We start from the raw sequence: 20,431 nt of genomic DNA on the forward strand, positions 1-20,431 counted from the left end.
TGGTCTCTAGCAGCACTTCTCCAAAGGGAACAACACAGTAGCTTGACTAGATGCACAGACCCCAGCTGGCCCCCTTACACTGTTCCAGTTTCTGCTATGCTGGTTCCTCCTGACTAGGTTATATCAAACAGCCAAGTGTGGCTGTGCTCTGAAAACAGCTGGAAGGGAACGTGAGAAAACTAGAAAGCAGACAGCGATTCATTCCAACCTTTACTTTGTTTGCCTGCCTCCCCTCGTTTTTTTTTTTTTTTAAATGTAACTTCCATGCAGAGTTCTCCAGAGCAGCTGCTGATGTCAGAGCCTGCCTCCTGGCCCTACCGCAGCCACAGACACTTTTTGCCACATGGGAGGAAAAGCGTTTGCTACATGACAAGTGGTTGTTGTTGGTTTTTGTTTGGTTTTGTTCTCTTGTGGGACTTTTTTTTTTTTTTTTTTAACTATTAGGCCAAGAACGTGTTCTCATCTGAACATTAGTGAGCCCTATCAAGAATTTCTAACAAAAACTGTACATGAGTTTACAAACATATTAACATATAAATAATGAGAAGCCTCCTGCCTGGAGCCTCTACAGTAGTCTTTTTGCTTGAGAATATATAATACTGGAAGGGCAGCCCCAATCCCTTCCCACAGCACCAGTCAAAGCTGGCTCAGTCCAGTCAGCTGTTGTGCTCAAGCATCACAGGGTTTTTTTTTTCTTCTTCAGTGCCTCTGGCTTCAATAAGCAGTCTATCATTACTGTGCAAAAGCAAGAGTCCAATGCCTTTGAGAAGGAATCCTGCTGCTAAGAGGCCCCTGCCACCCGGTCATCGTTCCGGTCCAAGCTCTTGCTGGAAGGTCCGTTTCTTCTCCCGACAGTGTTTCTTGTGAGCAGGCCAGTCTTTCTGCTGGCATTGCGACCCACAGTACCTCGCTACCTGGCATCGGCCACATATGTTGAATTCACGTAACTAAGAAGAACACAAGACAGCATTAATGAACCTACTCATTACAAACCAGCACCCCTACATCATTCCCCAAAGAGGTTCATGGCCTATCTCTGTTGTGTCTGCCTATCACAGCTATGAACATCCCACCAAAGGTTTCAGAACATCTAAAGCATTTCAAGTGACTGCCTTGGTCTGATTCTGCAGTTGCTCTTGCTTAAAATGCTTAGACTTGATATTTGACAATATCACATTTGTTCTCATATGCTATTGTGTTGCCAAGCTAAGTTTTGCTTTCAAGTTTAAGCATCTTCAATTCATAAACAATTAAGAGGGTAGTGCACGCTCAGCTGTTGCCAAGCCTATAGCTATGCAAGTAGCTTTCTCCTGCAGGCTCAAGAGAGGCAAAAACTCCAAATTTGGGACATTCTCCAAAAAGACAGAATACAGGAGTTAATGACTGTAGTCTACTCAGCGTTCGGTATCAGTGAAAGAAACCCCTTCTTATCCATACAGAAGGGCATCTGTTTCACAAAGACATAGCTACAGGCCCCATCTTTCTCTACCAGCCTTGATTAAGGCTACATGTTGCTTCATTTCACCTGCCTACAGTAGAAAACAAAGATTACAGCTGTCCTCCCCATTCTCCTCTGAACAAAGGACACTCAAGTTCACTTTCTTCTCAGGAAGAGGCAAGATAACACTTTGATCTCCCCGCTTTCCCTTCCCTCTCTTGTACAGCTGCTTGCTCCTTCAAGTTCTGGGTCTGTTAGGGACTGGCAATGCTTCCACCTGTCCTTCCACACACAGTGCAGCACTTGCACTTCTTCCAGAAAACCACTAGGGCATTTCTTGTTTCAGTGCAAAATGACTTTTAAATGGGCAACTATAAAAAAAGTCCCTGAATTCTCTCTGTGATGCCTTGATAAAGCACTTCCATAGTGCAACTTCATAATGAATTCTATTAGAAACTGATAAGAACCTAAACACATCAGAAACATATCTTAGGGTCTAAAAAGTTAGAAAAAGCTGAGCTAAAAAACAGCACTGTTAGCAACTACATGGAACATTTAAAGCTTCAAATTGTAAGGAACTGGATACACAAGGTAGCCTGTGTTATACCTTTTTATTTTAAATCCTTCTGAACATACCTGTTTTTCAATCATTGTGCAGGGAGGGTAGTGACATTCGTAGTATGTGCATGAGTTCTCTTCCTCCTCCACAACATCCCCGTTAGCATTGTAGTATCGTGTTACATTCAGGACAGGAAACTGCTCTTCTATAGGATCAGTCGGAAGCTGTTGAATTGCCAGCCAGTATAGACTTTGTTCCCTTTAAAAATAAGCACACATTTGGTCTGTAAGCTCAGAAAGTAATCAATTCCAATTAATTTACAAAACAGGTAAGCTTAACACTGTATTTAGCTTGTTAAACCTCAAACTATGCCTGCTTCTCATATATGGCATCTTTCTAGGCTTATTTTAGCCTAAGCGCATAAAATATCCATCAAGAAATATTTACTTCAAACTAAGTTACTTAAATTCTATTCCTTGCTCTTAAACTCACACAGACAACATGCTAGAATGGCATCACTGCCATTCCCTACACCTTCTCAAAATCAGTTTAACAAGCTATGAATATGCCAATTTTAAGTAGAGACAAAGCATACAAATAGTGAACATTAACTGAATGCCCAGGCAATGCAGCTACGATGTAGTCAAGTTGTCCAGGGTCAAACTGAAAAACGGTCTGGGATACTTTCAAGTTCTTTGCTGGCTGAAGCTCACCCCAAGCGTCACGTCACCCCCCCGCCCCAGTGCCAGCTTCTCAAGTACCTTTGTTTACTAGAGACTTCTTCAGCTTTGGGTTTCCATCCCCAAGGAACAAGGCGCAGATTGTCTAGGCGGTTGTCCACTGTCACTGAATTCAGATGCACCACCTGAAATCCTGGTGCAATCCCTCCCCTGTGCCTCTCCCTGGAGGAACAAAAACGATTTGCAGCTCAGTGAACTAAACTGTCACTAGAAGCAGATAAACAGCATCAAGTTCAGAAGACAATAATGCATGTTCCTGGCCTGCTACCTATGTTGCAAGATAGTAACTGTCAAACACGGGTCACCAATTGCCTAGTGATTATTTCAGACATCATCAACTTCCAGAAGGAAATTGTGCCAGGAGGCTGTTTCCATTGTAAGTGATTAGACTCAAAAAACAATCCCACTATCTTTTAGTTGGAAGAATATTGCAGGGAAAGTTCCAGAAAGCAGCATTCTGGTTTCTTTAAGATCATTTGTGTAATTACTTTTTCCACAGGGCAGGCTTGAATGAAATTACTGAATTATTTTAGTAGGAATTCTATCAGATATTTATATACAAGTCTGACATTGGTGTGAAATCACACAGTTGTTGCCTCTTAAGCAATATTCCAAGTAAATAACAGCACAGAGGTTTAACTAGGGAGAGGGCAAATGCTTTTTAGACTGTAATAGTACGTAAGACATAATAAGCTTGTTGACTCCACAGCTGACCAAGAAACATCTGCCAAAACTTGCTCAAAACCAAAGCAGCACTTTTAGCAGGTAGGAGAGCTGCATATTAAATTATATCATAATTTTCTTACTGGCTTTGAACGTTTCATTCCCCCTTCAACCCTTCTTTCATCTTTCCTTTCTTCAGTATATTAAGTATCAAGTCCCCTGAGAAGCCTCTATATCACTTCTTGCAGGAACTCCTGCCCCATCTGGAATTTAAAGGTTTAAAATTTTAGGATGAAGAGTGTCTAGTGCAAGTTTCTTATGCCACAACCTATATAATTTTACATCCCCAAAACAATGTGTTGGCAACAACCAAGGATAATGCAAGGCTGGCAGCTGAATGTTTACTCAACATTTCGTTCAAATGGCTCTTCACATTTTAAGACAACATGATTTGTCTGGGTTAAAGAAGTAGAATTTAAAGTTCAGACACTATCCAGCAGATCAAGAAGATTCATTTTGATGTGGTTGAGGGTGGGGAATATAATTTTTCTTCAAAATGCACCTAGGTATTGCCAAACTGCGTATCTTGGTAGGTAGGGAGGGAAGAAGCCCTTGTATTTGAAGATAAAATAAATAAAAACCTAGACTTGGCTAAACAAAAGCAAGTTTTTGCTGGAGAGGCACACAAAAAAAAAAACCCACAGCAAACGAGAAGCAGTGGGAAGCTCTTCCTGAAATAATATTTGCAGAGTAAAGCGTATTAACTTTTAGAGAGGTCAGCAGCAGGAGGGCTTGGACAAATGAGTAGGAGAAGGTCCTGCCATGACAGCAGCTTTCGTACTCATCACCTTGCCATCTTGAGGGCTTAGTGCACGAACAATGATACCTGCTTACCTGGCTAACTGAAAACCTTTACCCACAAGAGCATCCCAAAACACATGCACACTTATCTTAAATTGGAAGCACAAATTCAGTTTACTTTTTTTCTTTTTATTTTTTCCCCTCAGCGTGGGGACAAGGAAAGGGAAGAGGAATGGGAGCAGTTACACTCTTCTACTCGCTGCAATTTGAGTTCTTAAATTTACCCAAGCAACAAGGCTGGCACTGGAAAGAGCAGTGACTATCGTCCCTCCCTTATGATGTCTTTCAAAGGTGGCTAAAATCTTTATCCTCACTCCTTCTCATACAGGAGGGAGCCTTCCCCTAAAACACAGCATGCTGCTTTGTTTTCAGACAGCCCCCGCTCCACAGAAGCAAAAATGAACAATATTGCTACTCTGCTTCCTACACCGTACCTGCAGCCAAAAGGCTTTCAGAGCCCTTTGGGCAGGCTCAGCCAGCAAGGCAGGATCATCTGAGCAGGGCCACCTACTCGCAGGAGCTCACAGCAAAAACGCCAGCCTCAAAGGGATCGAGACAACTAAAACCTTCAGTATTTCCTAGCCCAAGAGTTTGCCTTTTACAACTTCAGAGCTGCTTGCACGACAGCTCACACCCTGCCAGGCTGACTTTCAAAAATCCCTCTTACACAAACAACCTCCAATTTTTAACATCGCCGCATGCTAGAGGTGCTCAGTTTGCGTTACCTAACTGCACACATTACAAATATTGTAAGTAAAACAAGCCAGAAGAGGCAATGACTGGTTTTTGTAATAAGCAGACAGCTCAACCGTCATCCTCTGTACAGCCTTCAACACTCAGCTGGAATAATTTCAAGGTACAGTTAGTGCTACTTATAGACTACAATTATTACTGTATGAGGTTCACAGTTAGCAACAGCTGACAATCTGAACTATGCATTATAGTCAGCTTCCTAACTATTTTCACTTACTTTGTATGTTCAGGAAGACTAAACACTAAGAGATGCAGGTCAGAAGCATATTTAAGAAGTAGATTGTAAATATTAACAATAATAACCAAATGGAGTCTCTGATACTCTTCCCGTCTCCCTCCTCTTGTGCAGAAACTAATTTGGGGAAGAAAAAGTAGCCTGAAACAATGAAGCAAGCACAGTTAATTCTTGAACACTGCGATTTCTAGGTCTAGTTTAAGAAACTGACAAGAAAACACGCTTCATTTTTCCAAAAAGGCTTTTAAAGACCAGAACTGCTCTCTTCAGCAAACCCACTATTTTTTACAAAATTTAACTCAGGTTTCATTATGATGAATGTACCTAAAAAGAGGAAATCTAACAGCTTGTTAGTCAGTAATACTTACCCTCTTACAATGAACTGATTGCGTAAACCTCCAAGCGTTAGCTGGGAGCTACAGAGGATATCAGGCAATGATTCCTAAGACTATGAAAGTAAGGAGCAGCAGGTGATATGAAGCACCATCAGCAGTGCCAGATTATGCCCAGAAGGGCACATGAAAACCCCCAAAGTTTTAAGTTAGAGGTTCTCTCTCTCTCCACTGCTGCTCTGCCGACTCTCACTGCTGCCAGTAAGCTATATGCTTAGCACAGAACCAATGGAACCCAAATGGGTCGTCTTTATACATTAAACTGGAACATATGCATATCCCCAACACGCAAATAGTAGCGGTTCGCAGATTTCAACACTATCCATATGAACTATACTCACCTATTTCTATTCTCCTCAGGAATAGCATTTTTTACAGAGACTCAGTTGTTTAAATGGCCAGTGCCAAACACTACTATAATAAGATCTAATGGCACCCACTGTGCTGGGTTCCCAAATGAGCGCAGCTGCAAACCATCTAAAAAGATTCAAAACACTACATAGAAATAAACAACATAGAAGTTGGAGGAAGGCAATTGCACCTTACCGAACCCTTGAAGCGTTTAATTCTCTTCACTGTACCTACCAAAGCAGCTCATGGAGCAGGCGGCCAGACCCCCTTCCACGATTTTTGTCAAAAGCATAGGCAAATATTTTAGCACCATTTCCATCAGCATCTACCTCCATGCGAGCCTAGAGAAAAGGGAAGACTGTGACTGAGGACGTCCAACACAGTAGAGCACATGCTTTGGAGAGGAGAATACAAAAGACCAACATTTAATATTTGGCTCCTAGAGGCGTAGGAAACCCATCATGTAAGAAACAGGTCACTTGATCTTTAAAGGAATTTCAGTTGTTTGAAACCTCCAAGACAGACAAAACAGCTCTGCTATTGTAGTGCACAAAGATGCAAGGGAAGAGGAAGAAAGGAAGCTTTGCACAGCAGGAGCTCCACGTGGACAAAGAACAACAAAAATCCAGTTGTTGGCCTGTAAGGCCAGCATCCACTCTCCGCTCTGGCACAGATTTCATGTACAGCCATCAGCAAGTCACCCAGGCTTTGTTTCCAGCAATGCTTTACACCAGTTTGATTAGGGATGCTAGTGGAAGGAGCTGTCCTGTCCTCTTCTCTCCACGCAGCTCCATAACCTCACATGGGCACTAGCACTCTATCTACAGTTCACCACATAAGTTAGCACTTTTCCCACTTTCCCATTAAATATGTGTATATATATATAAATAAAAAAAACACAATAGGTTTGCCTCAGCTGCAATCTGCCTCTGATCCAATCCCTGCAAAGCCACACAAGCAAAGTGTGGCAGAAACACTGTTAGGAGCAGAGCAAGTCCTCCAGGGACCACATGGATTCTGATTGCTCTGAAAGCATTGGGAAGGGAGCCAGAGTCCTTCCATGGCCAGCTTTGCTTCCCTCCTCCATCAGCTCAGAGAGGAGGAAGGGGCCAACGGGGTCTCCTTGGTGCAGGCGCTACCGCAGCACTTCAGCTCCTGACAGCAGCTGCGTAGTACCCCCTGCGCCAGGTACTTAGCAAAAAAACAGCCCTCATTCCAAAAAAGCATTACCTGTAGAAGATTTTGCAATAAGGAACTCCTTCCCTTTGCAAGTCTTGCTAGAATGAGCTTACCCTCTTTAAGCAGATATTAAGAGGAAACGTTTTTCTGGTCCAATGGTAAGTTAAATAGGGGATGTTTTCCCCTGGGCGAGATTATGCACAGAATGATTTTTTTCCTTCTTTCAAGTTTTACAAGCCAAATAAGAGAAGACAAATGGAAAGTTCTCAAAAAAAAAAAAAAGAGCAGAAGCCTCAAAATTTAAAAGAAACTTCAAACTCATTTATTTTAGTGCTTGCTTACAAGTGAAGAAAAAAAGTCTATTCTGTTTCAAAGCGTTAGCAATTTTTTTCAATATTTTCAAACTTTTGTCCCTCCCAAAATAGGAAAGTCACCGCCAGTCAGTGGGTTCCCACGAGGAGCTTTACTTAGCCATGTTACAAGGTAACAGAAAAAAAAACCCTGGCAGTTTGTGGGTGCTTCCTCGCCAGGAATACTCTGGATGGGGCAGAGGGAACCATGCTGTAGGGCACACGGGGAGGGAGGAGCCGCGTGGCCGAAAGCCTCAGCACACCTGGGGGATACAGGGGATATGCCACTACACTTTAAAAAAATACAAAGTGCACCCCCCACCCGCTCCCAAATCCAGCAGCAGCAGAGCGGGCGAAAGTGGGGGGGGGGGAGGCCAGAATGGAGAGAAAACTTGGGCGGGAGCGAGTTGGACAGAACCTCCAGGGAGGGAAAGGAAGGGATTAGGCGGGCTGGGCCGGGGGGGGGCGGAGCTCGGCACTGGGGGGCGCGGGCCTCACCTCAAAGGAGTAGCTTTCCACCAGTGGGATGTCCTGCTCGTCGATCAGCGTGTACTTGGTCTGCAACACAGAGCGCCGCGGCCTTGTCACGCCGGCAGCCCCCAACCTCCCCCCCGCCCCGCCAAACGCCCCGCGCGGGAGCCGCCGCCGCCGCCGCCCCCTCAGGCGGCCGCTCGGCCCGCGCGCCCCGCAGCTGCCCCGCGCTCACCTTGCCGGCCACGCGGCCGAGCCGCACGATGCCCAGCTTGAAGTCGGTCATGGCCGGGCCGGGCCAGGCCAGGCGCCGCCTGCGCTCGGAGCCCGCGCGCGGGAGCGAAGCCGCCGCTGCCACGCGCCGCCGCCTCGCGCACACCCGGGGGGCGGGGCCGCGGTCTTGTCCCTCCCCCCCCCCAGCAGCAGCCCCGCCAATGGCCGCGCGCGCCGCCGCCCCGTCACCCTCACTACGCGCCCGGCGCGCCCAATCGCCGCGCCGCGCGGCGCCGGGTCACGTGAGGGCGGGAGCGCGCGCGCGCGAAAGGGTGACAGGGAACGGGGCAGAAAAACTCGGGCGCTGACGTCACGTTCGCGGGAAGCTTTGTGCCTCCAACACGCGCCGAGCGCGGGGGAAGGGCTGGGCTTAAAGGAGCCGCTCCCGCCGCCAACGGGGTGCCCAGTGCCTCGCTGGGCCCGGGCCACGCTGCTCTCGGCGGGAGGCGCGGCGGGGCGAGCAACTCGTGCCCGCGGACTAGTGCCGGCCCCGAGGGGAGGGAAGGAGCCGCCGTCCCGGATGTGACGGCGGGGACACGCCGCTCTCCGGCCGCATGGAGCCTGGGAGACCCAGTACTTCCCCAGGCTGCCTGCACTTAATAAAAGAGACGATCGGCTCATGTCGGGATCGGCTGTAACTAAGGAAGAGGGCTGCAGGGGTGGCCACTGCCGGAGACTACGGTGCAGCCGAGTGTGTGGGAAAGGGCCTCGCTTCCCTGGGGGACCTGCGGGGAGGAATTCGGCAGCCGGTAGGAGTGTTTGAAAAGTGACTGGTCTGAAGGGGGCTGCAGCTGTCAGAAAATGGATGGACCTGCCTGGGAGGCCGGGAGGTCACGGCAGGGCCTTCCCGGAAATGCAAAGTGCACCGGGGCCTTGCAGCTCCATGCTTTCCCTTGGCTCGAGGCACATGTCAAATTGGAGATGGGGGTTTCCCTGTCTGGGAAGGAATGGGGAGAACCTGCAGCCATCCCACCTGGGGAGGGAGCAGCAGCAGGATCCGCTGGCGAGTGGCTGGCAGAGGCCTGGAATGCGCCCGCCCTCACAAAGAGCCGCGCTGAGGTCGCGTGCCAGAGGGGCTCCATGCCGGCGCGGGGCCACCATGGAGTATCGGCACCACGTCACCAAACACCTGGCCACCTACTACCTGAATGGCGGCCAGCACTGGAAGCCTCCATTTCACTGGCAGCTTTGCCAGAGCCGCTGGTAATTCGGGACTGGGATGGAGGACATTGAGTGATGGCCAAGAGCCAGGGCAGTACCTGGAGCTGTGAGGCTGGGCAGTGTCCAAGTCGTCCCTGCTTTGTCTCCGCCAGGAATGTGCTGCCTGAGACGGCGCTGCTGTGCGCACAGCTGCGCCCAGAGGCTGGAGCCAGCCCATGCCGCGTGTGCCTGGAGCGCCTGCGGCGGCTGAGTGGGCGACAGCGGCTGCTGCTCTGTGTGGAGGTCCAGCCAGCAGCCACATGGCAGCCTGAGGCTGCCTTGATGCTCCCTGGGCACCGCGGAGCCTCCGCGGTGACAGCCACATCCCCCCGCTTCAGCAGTGATGGCCCGAGACCCATGGCTGCCCCCTCACATGGATCCCAGCATCGTGAGGGCACCGTTGCAGACCCCGACAGGAATGCTCTGATGCCAGGTACCAAGGGGCCACAAGTCAGTGGCTCCCACACCCTGCGGGACATGGGACTCTCCTTTCCCTCTGCTCTCCTAGCAGTGCACGAAGCCACCCAGGTGACGGGCTCCTCACGGAAGGGCTCCATGCACCGCATTTCCCTGTTTGTCTCTCCCGAAGGTTCAGTTCAGCAAAGCGGGAAGCAGCCCAGGCTTTGGAGCAGCACCCTGTGCACCAGGACACTGGATTTGAAGAGCAGAGTCAGTGTAAGTTGTCACTACCTTTAACAAGCAAGGTTCAGACTACGCATCCCACTTCCAAGAGCATTTCCCTTAAGAAAAAACAAGCTTCCAGATATTTCCAGCCCTGCTAAAGGGGAGAAAACAGCAGGTATTTATGCTGATGCAAAGGACAGCCCAGGGTGACAGTTCCTGAGTCTCTCTGGCTATGCACTGCAAAGGTTGGTGGGTCTCTCAACACCAGCATCAATGTTAAACGTTTATGCTGAAATTGCCGCTGAAAGATGGCATAATCCTCTGCCACCCAGGCTGCTCATTCTTGCCCTCAAGCAATATGATCATTTGTACAGCCTTGTCACTGAATGGCTGCATATTTTCCCTTAGAAGGGACCCCAACAATCTGCTGGACACGGGGCCAACATGGGAGCGAGACCCACTTGCCAAGGCTGTATCCAGTGAGTTTTGAGTATCTCCAAGGAGGGAAATTCTACCACGCAACTAGGTCCCTGCTCCACTGTTTGATGCTCCACCTACATCATGAACATTTTTTCTTTTAAACTGTTTTTTCAATATTTCCCTCACACTGGGGAGTCCAGATGTGGCCTCAGGCGGAGTAAAGACCTGCTGGTTACCTTCCAGCCAGCACAGCCAAACGTGCAGTCAGCCCTGGTCAACATGGATCTGTTTCCTAATGCTCAGCCCACAGCTCGGAATTATTCTGTCCTGGGCCAGAACTTTGCACTTGTCCTTCTTGAATTTTATCATGAAAGAAATTGGAAGGCTGTGTTAAAATAGAAGTTTTTGCTAGTTTAACTGGGCATACCTCAATTTCTTGGTGTGGTTCAGCAGGAACTCGGGATGGCAGAGAAGCAAGGAATGTGCCAGAGAACAGCACAAGGCCTTAAGTATCAAAGCAGCCTCCCTAGCCCGAAATCTAGTCAACTCCCAGTCCAAGGAATAAAGACAGCAAGTGCTTGCGATTTCAGCTTTCAAGTGTTGTTTTTCCCCTGGTTGCCTCACAAAAAGCAGGGGGAACTTTTTCTAACCCCGTTTTCTGCTTCCACCAGCTAAACAAATTGAGAAGAAAAAAAGTTCTGCATTGCCTGTGTCCAGGGGACAGAGTAGGCAAAGGAGCCAAGATGGGCCAGAAGGGGCCCAGACAACAGGGAGAGCTAGCTAAAGTGACATCCCATCCTGTAAAGGAGCAGAGACACCCAAAACTGTTCGTGGGCAAAACCTGATGGGTTCTGCAGGACTCTGCACTGATTTCTGGTGAATGCTTGGGTCTCAGTTTAGACACACTTGCTTTAAGAAGGGGCAAAAGGTTCAAGCTCCTCTCTACAGAGAGAGGATGAAAACCTTTCCCCCTACTAGTCATGGGCTAAGAGGTACCATATAAGAGTGCTTCCTATGGTTGTTTACATTAATTAAATAAATAAATGAGAAAAAAAATCCTATCCCCCTTTTCACTAGGCAACTACAGGAGCATTTCCGAGTCTCATCAGGGAAGAAAGGACAAAGCTGGATTTCCTGAGAAAATGTCAACGCACTGGTCAGCCCCTGTTCCTCCACATGCCTGTCCTCCTCTCTTGTTCTTTTCTGAACTTTCAGCTCAGTCTTTTTCCAAAGATTCTGGCACCCTCTTTACTTTGTGCATCTTTCCCTTCTGTCCATGAGCAAACTGTGGAATTCCAGGGCTACTGCTTTATTAAACACCTCAGGCAGCAGGACTGTGGTAGAAGAGGGACACAATTAGCAGTTTCTTTTAGCTGGCCTCCAGGCTGACCTAGCATTTTGAACTCTGCAAGGCCAGGCCTGGATACTTCTCATTCTTCTTCCCCTGCATCGACCACTGTGATGTTCAACCTACTTTGCTGCACAGAAGCAGAACAGGCAAGAACCTGCAATCTTGCCAAAGCAGCAGTTTATTTGTTGCTGAATTCTTTGCAGACATAGGTGATTCCTACAGATCTCTCTGCTAACATAACATGTGTTTTATGCTTCCCAAGCAGTATAGGAGACGTTCCTAGGGCATGACTGCTGTATGCTGAGGCAACACTGAAAACTCAGCCTAAGCCAGTGGGATCCACACCTGTGGCTTAAGCTAGAGCAAATTAAGGTTTTGTTTTCCTCAAACGAGCTCAATTACTTTGCATCTACAGTCTTCAACAGCTTAGGAAATGCAGAGGGGTTTGTATACTGAGGATTAACATTATTTCTATGTATTTTAGAAGTAAACATTACTAAACAGTGGTCAGCACATGCAGCAAAGTAACTTTGCAGAAGCCCAACCCAGCTGCCCCTGAACTCCTTCTCTAAGCAGACTTGTGCGGGGAGTCAGAGGCTTGAGATTCATCCTCTTTCTTTTCCATAGGAGCTTCGAGTCATTCAGCACCCAGCTCATATGATGAAACCGCAGCCCGTTCTCCAGCACAGCTGACTTCACCCTCCTGCTACATTGGCTTTTGCCTGCAAGGGACTCCGAGACAGTCAGACCCAGGTGAATGTTCAAGTCCCTCTTCAGTGAGGTCTAGGCTCCCTGCTCACCACTGTTCCGCACATTCCTGCACACTCCAAGGAGCAGCAGCTGCCGCCCCATGGTGCCATTAATGGACATGCACACCACTGGAGGGTATCCTGTTTGCTAGGATAGCGCTCCAGGCACAAAGCTTTACTCCGCAACTGTAGATAACTGCCCCAAAAGAACAATTCCCAGTTACCTGTGACAGTGAAGAGGCAGCAGTCGGAAAAAAAGCTGATCAGCTATTTCACTTTTGCAGAGAAGGGAAACATACCTTGCAGAACACTTCTAAGCACTGATATTGATGACATCTCAGTAAGAATTTGATCCTTCTTCATAATGTGGACATGTCTACATTAACATTTCTGACTGGCACCCTCCCCAGGAAGCTCTGTTAGTGCCAAAGTAGAGCACTTTCATAATATTTCTGTATTACGGTGCAGGTGTATTGAGGGACAGGGTCTCTGCGATGGTCCAGAGACCTTTATTAAAAGGCGACTTGCAGAGCTGCCGGCCCCGGAGCAGGCCCCGCCCTGCGGTACGCGGAGCCCAACCAGCCAATCAGCGAAGTGATCCCACGCTGACCACGCGCGAGGCCGCCCAATGGGCTGCCTGGTCACGCGCTGGCCGCGTGGCTGCAGCTCCCGCCTCTCCTGCTCAGCCCCCGCGTCTGCCGAGGAGAGGCCGCTCCCCGTCGCTGGCCGCAGGCTGACCCCAACATTATGGTTCTTTTGGCAACCTCTCAAGAGTCAAGCATTCTTAACGCCAACAAAATTTCACTTCTAATAGAAAAGGTTGTGAAAGGCTCTATCACACTGTCCTGCCCTACTTGGTCCTTTGGATCAGATCCCCATGGATGGTGTTTGCAAGCCTCTTCCTTTAAGGAAAAGGAGTTGCACTAGTTGCACTAACCAGTCTTTCAAATTCTAAGTAAGCAGGGCAGAACCTTTCTTGATTTTTGCCATGCTTTCCAGGAGCTGCACTTGCATAAGAGGGTAGGACACCTCTTACCAAGACATTTGGTATTTTCAGGCTGACAAGGTGCCCTTCCTTCAGGAGACACCATTAGCTGGTCACTAAGCACCCTGTGCCTGCTGCAAGCAGTACTTAACCTGCTGTAAGGTTTATGCTCCTGTCTAGTGCACTCGGTATTTTGGTTACTTTTCCTCACTGCTGAGCCCGGTTTTAGGATTTTAGGATCTATCAGACACTACTCAAGTTGCATTGTTTCCTTGTAGATAAACCTGGTGCTGGATTTACAAACACACCCATACCTACCCTTACATTGCATTTTCTTTCAGAGTATACCCCAGGACGTGGAGGACTTGCTGCAGACAATGGCTATATAGGTTTTTTACCCAGCTCTGCCAGTATCAACATTGAGGAAATCCAAAGACCCAAGAGACCCAAAATTGGCCCCTTCACAGCTTTAAGGCTGGTGAGACAACAGGATCTCACCCTTAACAGAGGGGCTCGCTCCGCTTCAGGAGTGAAGGAAGTGCAAAAGCCAAACATCACTCAAAGTCAACACTGAAGGTTACCTGCCCTGCTCAGAGAAAAATCCAGAATCTCTGCCTAGCAGCAAGAAGACTGAAAAAGGATTTAAAAAAAAAAATCATATCTGTTCAACTAACAACAACAAAAAGCCATCTAGCCCAGTGGCTCCTGCTGACATCATTTAAGCAAGGCCAAACAACATACTCTTACCTACATAAAGCTATTCTGTCCTAGCTCCATGGGAATGCTGTATGGGAATGCACAGTATGTGCGATAACAGGTTTGAGCCCTCAGCCACATCCAAAATTTCATTTAAAATGGATACTAGTCAAAGCCATTTCATCCCACAAGTCCATACACTGTAACACAGGGCTGTGAAGGCACTGAGAGCCAGCAGTTATTTTCAAGCCTCAGTAATATCACTGTCAGCAGCAGGAGAATTTGTGTTCTGGCCATAGGGTACCAGGGGAAACACCCTGTCAGGGCAGTGCTCACCCTAACACAAGGGTGATTTTTGCTGCTTTCAGAGCTGCACATTTGGCACTGGCAAAAGCAGAGCAAAGGAGGGCTTAAAGGACACAAGTTAGAGATTTGACAAGTTTGCTCTACAAAGGCCTCCTGCAACGCTTCTGAAAATTCAGTGTTGTCACAAGGAAATAATCCCCAGGCAGCAAAGGGGAAATACACACAACTTTTTAGCTTTCAGTTTAAAGAGCCCTGTGGTCATGTAGCATGAGACAGGGACAAATCAAAGCAGTCACTTTAGTCACAGACAACCAGGTGTTTTATTAAGCTGTTGCAACACCTTCAGCAAACCTTCATATGGCAACTTCTTTTCTGCAGTCTTAGCTCTGTTGAAAGAAGCAAATATAGCTCATTAGAAAAGAGCCCTTTAATAACCAAAAACAGTTTCAACCAAAAGTGGATACTTACAGCTGGGCACTCAATTGCGCCATTATTGATGTCATCAATGATGTCGTGCGGGTGCCGGCCATCAATGCTGCAGCCCACAGACTGGGCAGTTCCAAGGATCTCCTTAATTGTCCCTGCAGCAGGAAAACAGATTGTCAGTGCCCCACAGATCATCTTACCAGACACTGGTATTTTCAAAGAACCCTCCAGTTATTCCACTTGTAGCAGTCAAATCCTTCTGCTCATAGTGGTTTCTCCATCCTGCCTGGTAATTACTTCCTTTCTCACAGCTCAGAGCTCCTCAAACTTAAGAGCTAGAGCTTGCTTCCTAACAGTCTTTCAGTGTTCTCTATTCCCACTTTTTGGTTTGCAGACTGTCACCAGTGTTTACAAGCAGACAGTAAGCGGTTTAAGCCAGATCTAAGTCCTGCATGTGTTTTTGCCATCCTGTAGTACCACAGGGAACAGGATGGCTGCTCACAGCCAAGACAAGGTGCTTTGTTGCTGCTAGACCCAACAAGGTGCACAAGGAGATTCACCACCACATGGTTATAAGGGATCCCTCAATCCCCAAAGCCTCACACGCAAACCAAAACCACCTCAGACACTCAGATCAAGACAAGGGTTGAGTACAGCTTCTTAGATCAGTACCTACCTGAGAGCTCTCGAGCCAGGGACCTGTGTCTCATCTGCCGTGCAATGTTCACTATTTCATCAAAGCTGACACTGCCACTATGCTTGACTGCATGGAGGAAAAAAAAGCCACAGCCCCAGTAAGTTTAAGTACCAGGCACATTGAGTTCCCTAAACTTCAGAGGAGGATCTGCTCTCAGCCCTTGAATCATATGGAGAGCAGAGAAGTATCAGCTACAGCAGGACTGCAATCAAAACCTGTGTTTTGGGCACAGTTACATATCGCAAGAACAACTGCTCCCTAAGCCAGCATTTTTTTTTGTGAGCTAATCTCTGGACCGTACTAGTCACGGCATTACAAGACCAGTGATAGGCAGCCAGATTAATCAGTCTTTAAGAAGCTCATATTGGCTGCTGTACAAGCTATTATTTGTACTCCAACATCTAAGGTATTCCTGCTGCTCAAGACCCAGCCCCATGACATTTGCTTCTCAGTGCATGCTGAATAACCTAGATACAGGAAAACCCCTCCAAGCCCCAAGTGATACTTAGAATCAAAGCCAAGTGGCAACTTACTGTTTTTCTGCTTCTTCCTATCACGGGGAGGCTCCTTCAGAGCTTTGATAATCAGAGCAGAGGCAGAAGGCACAACCTCAATCTGAATAGAGAGAGATGCATTTCTCCCTTTCTATGCAAGATTAGGTTGTAAAGCAAGGCATTTAACATCTAAGAAGCAGTTCCTAGAGAGCAGTCACCAGAGCAGTAACCTCAGCTCTTGAAAACACTACAATCACAGAAAGGTTTTCAGGCAAGGACTTGTTCCCAGCCTTTCGGCACAGGTCTCTTCACAGCAGAAGAGGGCTGCTTCCTGGGCTGGCAATTCCTCTTAGCTCACCACTGGAATATACCAGCCACTGACATTGGGACAGGTATAGTGGCGGGTGGCTACAGGATTTGTTGGGGAGGTTCTGTGATATTTACACTGCCTGACATGGCACTTTCCTTTTTAAGAACAACAACAAATTCATAGAAAGATTAAGAAAAGCTATTTCACATGGGCAGATCTCTGCCCATGCGGAACCTTCAGCTTGATGATGCCCCAGGCCTCATGCACACACACAGCTGCTACACGCTCAGGCCAGAGGCATTCAAACAATCTCTCCTCCTGCCCTTTGGGTCTTTCCCAGAAGACCCCCACGCAGCCATCTGCATGGAACTCATTTTATCGACCTCGGAAGGATGAAGGGCTGAGTAGACCCTGCCGGGATTGAGGCTCATGGTTGCAGCAAGCAGTGGCCCTGCCAGCCTGGCGCTTGCACCACAGGGCCATCCCTTGTGGCGTCAGGTACCTGAGCTTGCCTGTTCTGGATGGTAAGCTTCACCGTAATCCTCAGCCCCTTCCAGTCACCCGTGGCCTTGGCGATATCATCGCCGACCTTTTTGGGGGACTAGAGGCAGACAAGTTGTGTCACACACAAAGTCACTTAGAGCAAAAGCAGCTCCCCTCCCCCCTGAAAACAGCGGCTCCCCCTCCCCGCATCCCCTCCCCCCTAAAAACAGCGGCTCCCCCTCCCCGCGTCCCCTCCCCCCTAAAAACAGCGGCTCCCCCTCCCCGCGTCCCCTCCCCCCTAAAAACAGCGGCTCCCCCTCCCCGCGTCCCCTCCCCCCTGAAAACAGCGGCTCCCCCTCCCCGCGTCCCCTCCCCCCTGAAAACAGCGGCTCCCCCTCCCCGCGTCCCCTCCCCCCTGAAAACAGCGGCTCCCCCTCCCCGCGTCCCCTCCCCCCTGAAAACAGCGGCTCCCCCTCCCCGCGTCCCCTCCCCCCTGAAAACAGCGGCTCCCCCTCCCCGCGTCCCCTCCCCCCTGAAAACAGCGGCTCCCCCTCCCCGCGTCCCCTCCCCCCTGAAAACAGCGGCTCCCCCTCCCCCCTGAAAACAGCGGCTCCCCCTCCCAGCATCCCCTCCCCCCTAAAAACAGCGGCTCCCCCTCCCCGCCTCCCCTCCCCCCTGAAAACAGCGGCTCCCTCTCCTGTCCCTCGGTCCCTACCAGGCCCAGGGGGCCGATCTTGGGGGCCAGGGCGGACGTGGCGCCGACCTCGCCGCCGGTACAGCGCAGATAAACTGCGGAGAGGGCGCCGCGTGAGCCACAGCCACCCTCTCCGCTGCCACCGTACCCCCCGCCGCCATCCCCCACGCCCCGGCCCGCCCGCCTCCCCAGCGCCCCGCACGTACCCACTTTGATCTCGTTGGGGTCGAACTTGGGCGGCATCGCGACGGCGGGCGCGGATGGCGACGGCTGCGAAAAGACCTCGCAGCAGACGGCAAAAAGACAGAGATTCGCGCGCGGGCGGCGGATATAGCGGCGCGGATCTCGCGAGATGATGACTGCGGGCGGTGCCACGCCCCCGCCGCCATGTTGGCTGCGGGCAAGTCCACGGCGCCGTCCGGGGGCGCACGAGCGCTGCGAGCTGTGGGCCGCGCGTCCTGGGGGGGGAGTGGGGCACTCTGGCCTCTTCTCGTTGGTGCCGGTGGTGGCTAAGGGTGTTGGCAGTCCTCCCTGGGGTGTGCCACAGGCGATCCTGACTAGGGACCCTTTCCCGTGCAAAGGCAGAGTGGCCTCAGATCCCTGCCCAAATTGTGACCCAGCCCTTGTGTTGGGAGCCCACAGCCTAACTTTGCTGGTCGCATGGGAATTCCATGGCACAAGGCTGGCTGCTTCTAACCTCAGCATGCCAAAATCAGCTATCTCCAGCTCTGTGCAAATGAAATTCCCTGCTTTCTGAAGAAAGAAATCCTGCTTCCTGCTTGACTTCTTTTTTGACAGGCAACTTCAAAAGAAACAAGCCAGCTGCTGGAGTGCAAGCACTTAGTGCCCAGTGGCCAGGCCTCTAGGGAAGCTGCTTTTCATCCTGGCAGCATTCAGTCCGGTCTTGCTTCGGCCCATTTCTGTCTTGCTTTCGGCTTTGAGCGGAATGCTCAAGTTTCTGTATTCATCAATAAGGGGGTTTCTCCACAGTTTGGCTGAAGAGCAGGACAAAGGGAGGGGAGACTGAGTGGAGCCATGAGCCGAGCGGGACAAAAAGAGCCATCTGCAAGGAGATGGGGGCCTTTACAAAGGAGGGAAATAGGGGAATTCCCCCACATTCTTCAGCAAGGGGGACAAAGGAGTTGGTGAGCTCAGGTGAGAACAGATGGCAGGAGGCCGGGGTTCGGTGTAGGCGGCCTGGGAAGGCTGTAACTTCTGAGTACCTTGGCCAATAGGGAAAAGGAGAGGGCGTCCCTCGGTCGGGAAATTAGGATAAAAGGGGGGCTGCGTCCCCCAGCAATTTGAGAGACCCCACAGGGATATGCCCGGTGGACTCTCCCTTTATTCGAATAAAGTTTTAGGGCTCCTCTGTCTCCTTTTGGACATTCAGTTCTTGACAGCGAGATTTTCCGCACAGCTTTTATTACTTGTGTCCCTGAAATGTCTCTATCTGCATAACCTTTTGTCACAGGAAGCATCTGCCCAGCAAGCTAATGGACACTATGCTGCTGAGAGGTTTGGGAGCCTTCTGGAAAGGAGAGCAGTGGGAAATGGTGGCGCGGGGCTTTGGGAGTATTTAGCTCCAAGATCAGGAGCCAACAGCATCTTGTGCATGGGCTTGTGGTCCATGCAGGATGGTCTGTAAGGCAGCCTGGGTGAAAGGTGCATGGAAAATCTTGTTGTCAAGAACCGTATGTCCAAAAAGGATTCAGATTTCATGCGATCTCCCAAGGCCTCTGTGCACAATGGGCCAGGGGGGCTGTACAGGCTTTCATGGGGTCTTCCAGGGCCTCTGTGCACAATGGGCCAGAGAGCCTCTATGGGCTTTCGTGTGGCCTCCCAGGGCCTCAGTGCGCACTGGGCCGGAGTGGCCCTATGGGTTTTCATGAGGCCTGGAAGGGCCGCTGTGTGCAGTGCACTGGAGTGGCCCGACAGTGTTTTGTGTGGTCTTCAAGGGCCTCCGTGCGCCTTTGTTAAGTCCAGTTCCCAACCCACGAGTGAGAGAAGAGCAGAGAGGCCAATAATTGCAGGATCCAGCTTTATTACCAGCTAGCTGGGGTCCCCAGCTCACCCTCAAAGGGGGAATCTTGCACAAGAACCCCCTGGTGCCGCGCAAAGGGTTTATATACCAGCAAGGGGTTGGGCGGTTACACATTTCCTTTTAAGGTCCAGCCGCTCCGGATTCTCTTCGGATTGGTCGTACCGAGTGTCTCTCCTCAAAATCTCCCCACGCCTGGCGGCAGCTCCGCCTCCAGCAGCCACTCGGCCCTGCCCAGCAGCCAATGGCAGCGCCCTGGGCTCGGGGCAGCCTCCCGCGTGATCCTGCGTGAAGTCGTGCGAGGCACCCTCGGCCACCATGAGCCCTGCGGGCCACTGTCCACCGCAGGGCACCACGGGTGTAAGAGTTTTGCAGAAACATAATGTTCCGTTCTCACACCTTGAGCCGGGTGGCCCTATGGGCTTTCATGGGGCTTCCGGGGCCTCTGTGCACACCGTACCAGGGGGGCCCTACAGTGTTGCATGCAGCCTCCTGGGACCTCCACGTGCCCTGGGATGGGGTGGGCCTATGGGCTTTCGTGCGGACTCCTGGGGCCTCCGTGCGCACGGGGCCCGGTAGGCCCTGTGGAATTTTGTGCGTCTTCCAAGGGCCTCCATACACACTGGGCCAGGAGGGCCCTATGGGCTTTCGTGTGGCCTCCCAGGGCCTCCATGCGCACAGGGCCGGGAGGGC

The 20,431-nt window shown here is 50.1% G+C and overlaps 2 protein-coding genes across 2 annotated transcripts; both read right to left on the minus strand.

Moving 5' to 3' along the window:
* Positions 1–497: 497 nt before the first annotated feature.
* On the minus strand, positions 498–8,359 carry ZMYND19 (zinc finger MYND-type containing 19). Its single transcript, XM_088532179.1, has 6 exons — positions 8,228–8,359; positions 8,020–8,079; positions 6,227–6,333; positions 2,759–2,899; positions 2,075–2,255; positions 498–947 (listed from the first exon to the last, which is right to left on the minus strand). The coding sequence occupies exons 1-6, from the start codon at positions 8,276–8,278 to the stop codon at positions 804–806; spliced, it is 684 nt and encodes a 227-aa protein (XP_088388305.1). The 5' UTR covers positions 8,279–8,359; the 3' UTR covers positions 498–803.
* Positions 8,360–14,892: 6,533 nt separating this feature from the next.
* On the minus strand, positions 14,893–17,969 carry RPL12 (ribosomal protein L12). Its single transcript, XM_088532169.1, has 7 exons — positions 17,907–17,969; positions 17,722–17,795; positions 17,026–17,124; positions 16,253–16,334; positions 15,699–15,785; positions 15,065–15,177; positions 14,893–14,982 (listed from the first exon to the last, which is right to left on the minus strand). Exons 1-7 carry the CDS (start codon positions 17,941–17,943, stop codon positions 14,977–14,979), a joined length of 498 nt encoding a protein of 165 aa, XP_088388295.1. The 5' UTR covers positions 17,944–17,969; the 3' UTR covers positions 14,893–14,976.
* Positions 17,970–20,431: the final 2,462 nt, after the last annotated feature.

Source organism: Tinamus guttatus, unplaced genomic scaffold (assembly GCF_059628265.1).
Source record: "Tinamus guttatus ecotype Peru unplaced genomic scaffold, ASM5962826v1 Tinamus_guttatus_pri_ptg000457l, whole genome shotgun sequence".
Classification (NCBI taxonomy): domain Eukaryota; kingdom Metazoa; phylum Chordata; class Aves; order Tinamiformes; family Tinamidae; genus Tinamus; species Tinamus guttatus.

Coding starts and splice junctions, on each gene's coding strand:
- RPL12 (XM_088532169.1), bottom strand. CDS start 17,943: ATGCCGCCCAAGTTCGACCCCAACGAGATCAAAGTGG. Junction 17,796..17,906: donor CCCCAACGAGATCAAAGTGG/GTACGTGCGGGG, acceptor CCCTCTCCGCAG/TTTATCTGCGCTGTACCGGC. Junction 15,786..16,252: donor TAGGAAGAAGCAGAAAAACA/GTAAGTTGCCAC, acceptor TCCTCCATGCAG/TCAAGCATAGTGGCAGTGTC.
- ZMYND19 (XM_088532179.1), bottom strand. CDS start 8,278: ATGACCGACTTCAAGCTGGGCATCGTGCGGCTCGGCCGCGTGGCCGGC. Junction 6,334..8,019: donor TGGAAAGCTACTCCTTTGAG/GTGAGGCCCGCG, acceptor CCTTTTCTCTAG/GCTCGCATGGAGGTAGATGC. Junction 2,900..6,226: donor CTGCTCCATGAGCTGCTTTG/GTAGGTACAGTG, acceptor TTGTTCCTCCAG/GGAGAGGCACAGGGGAGGGA.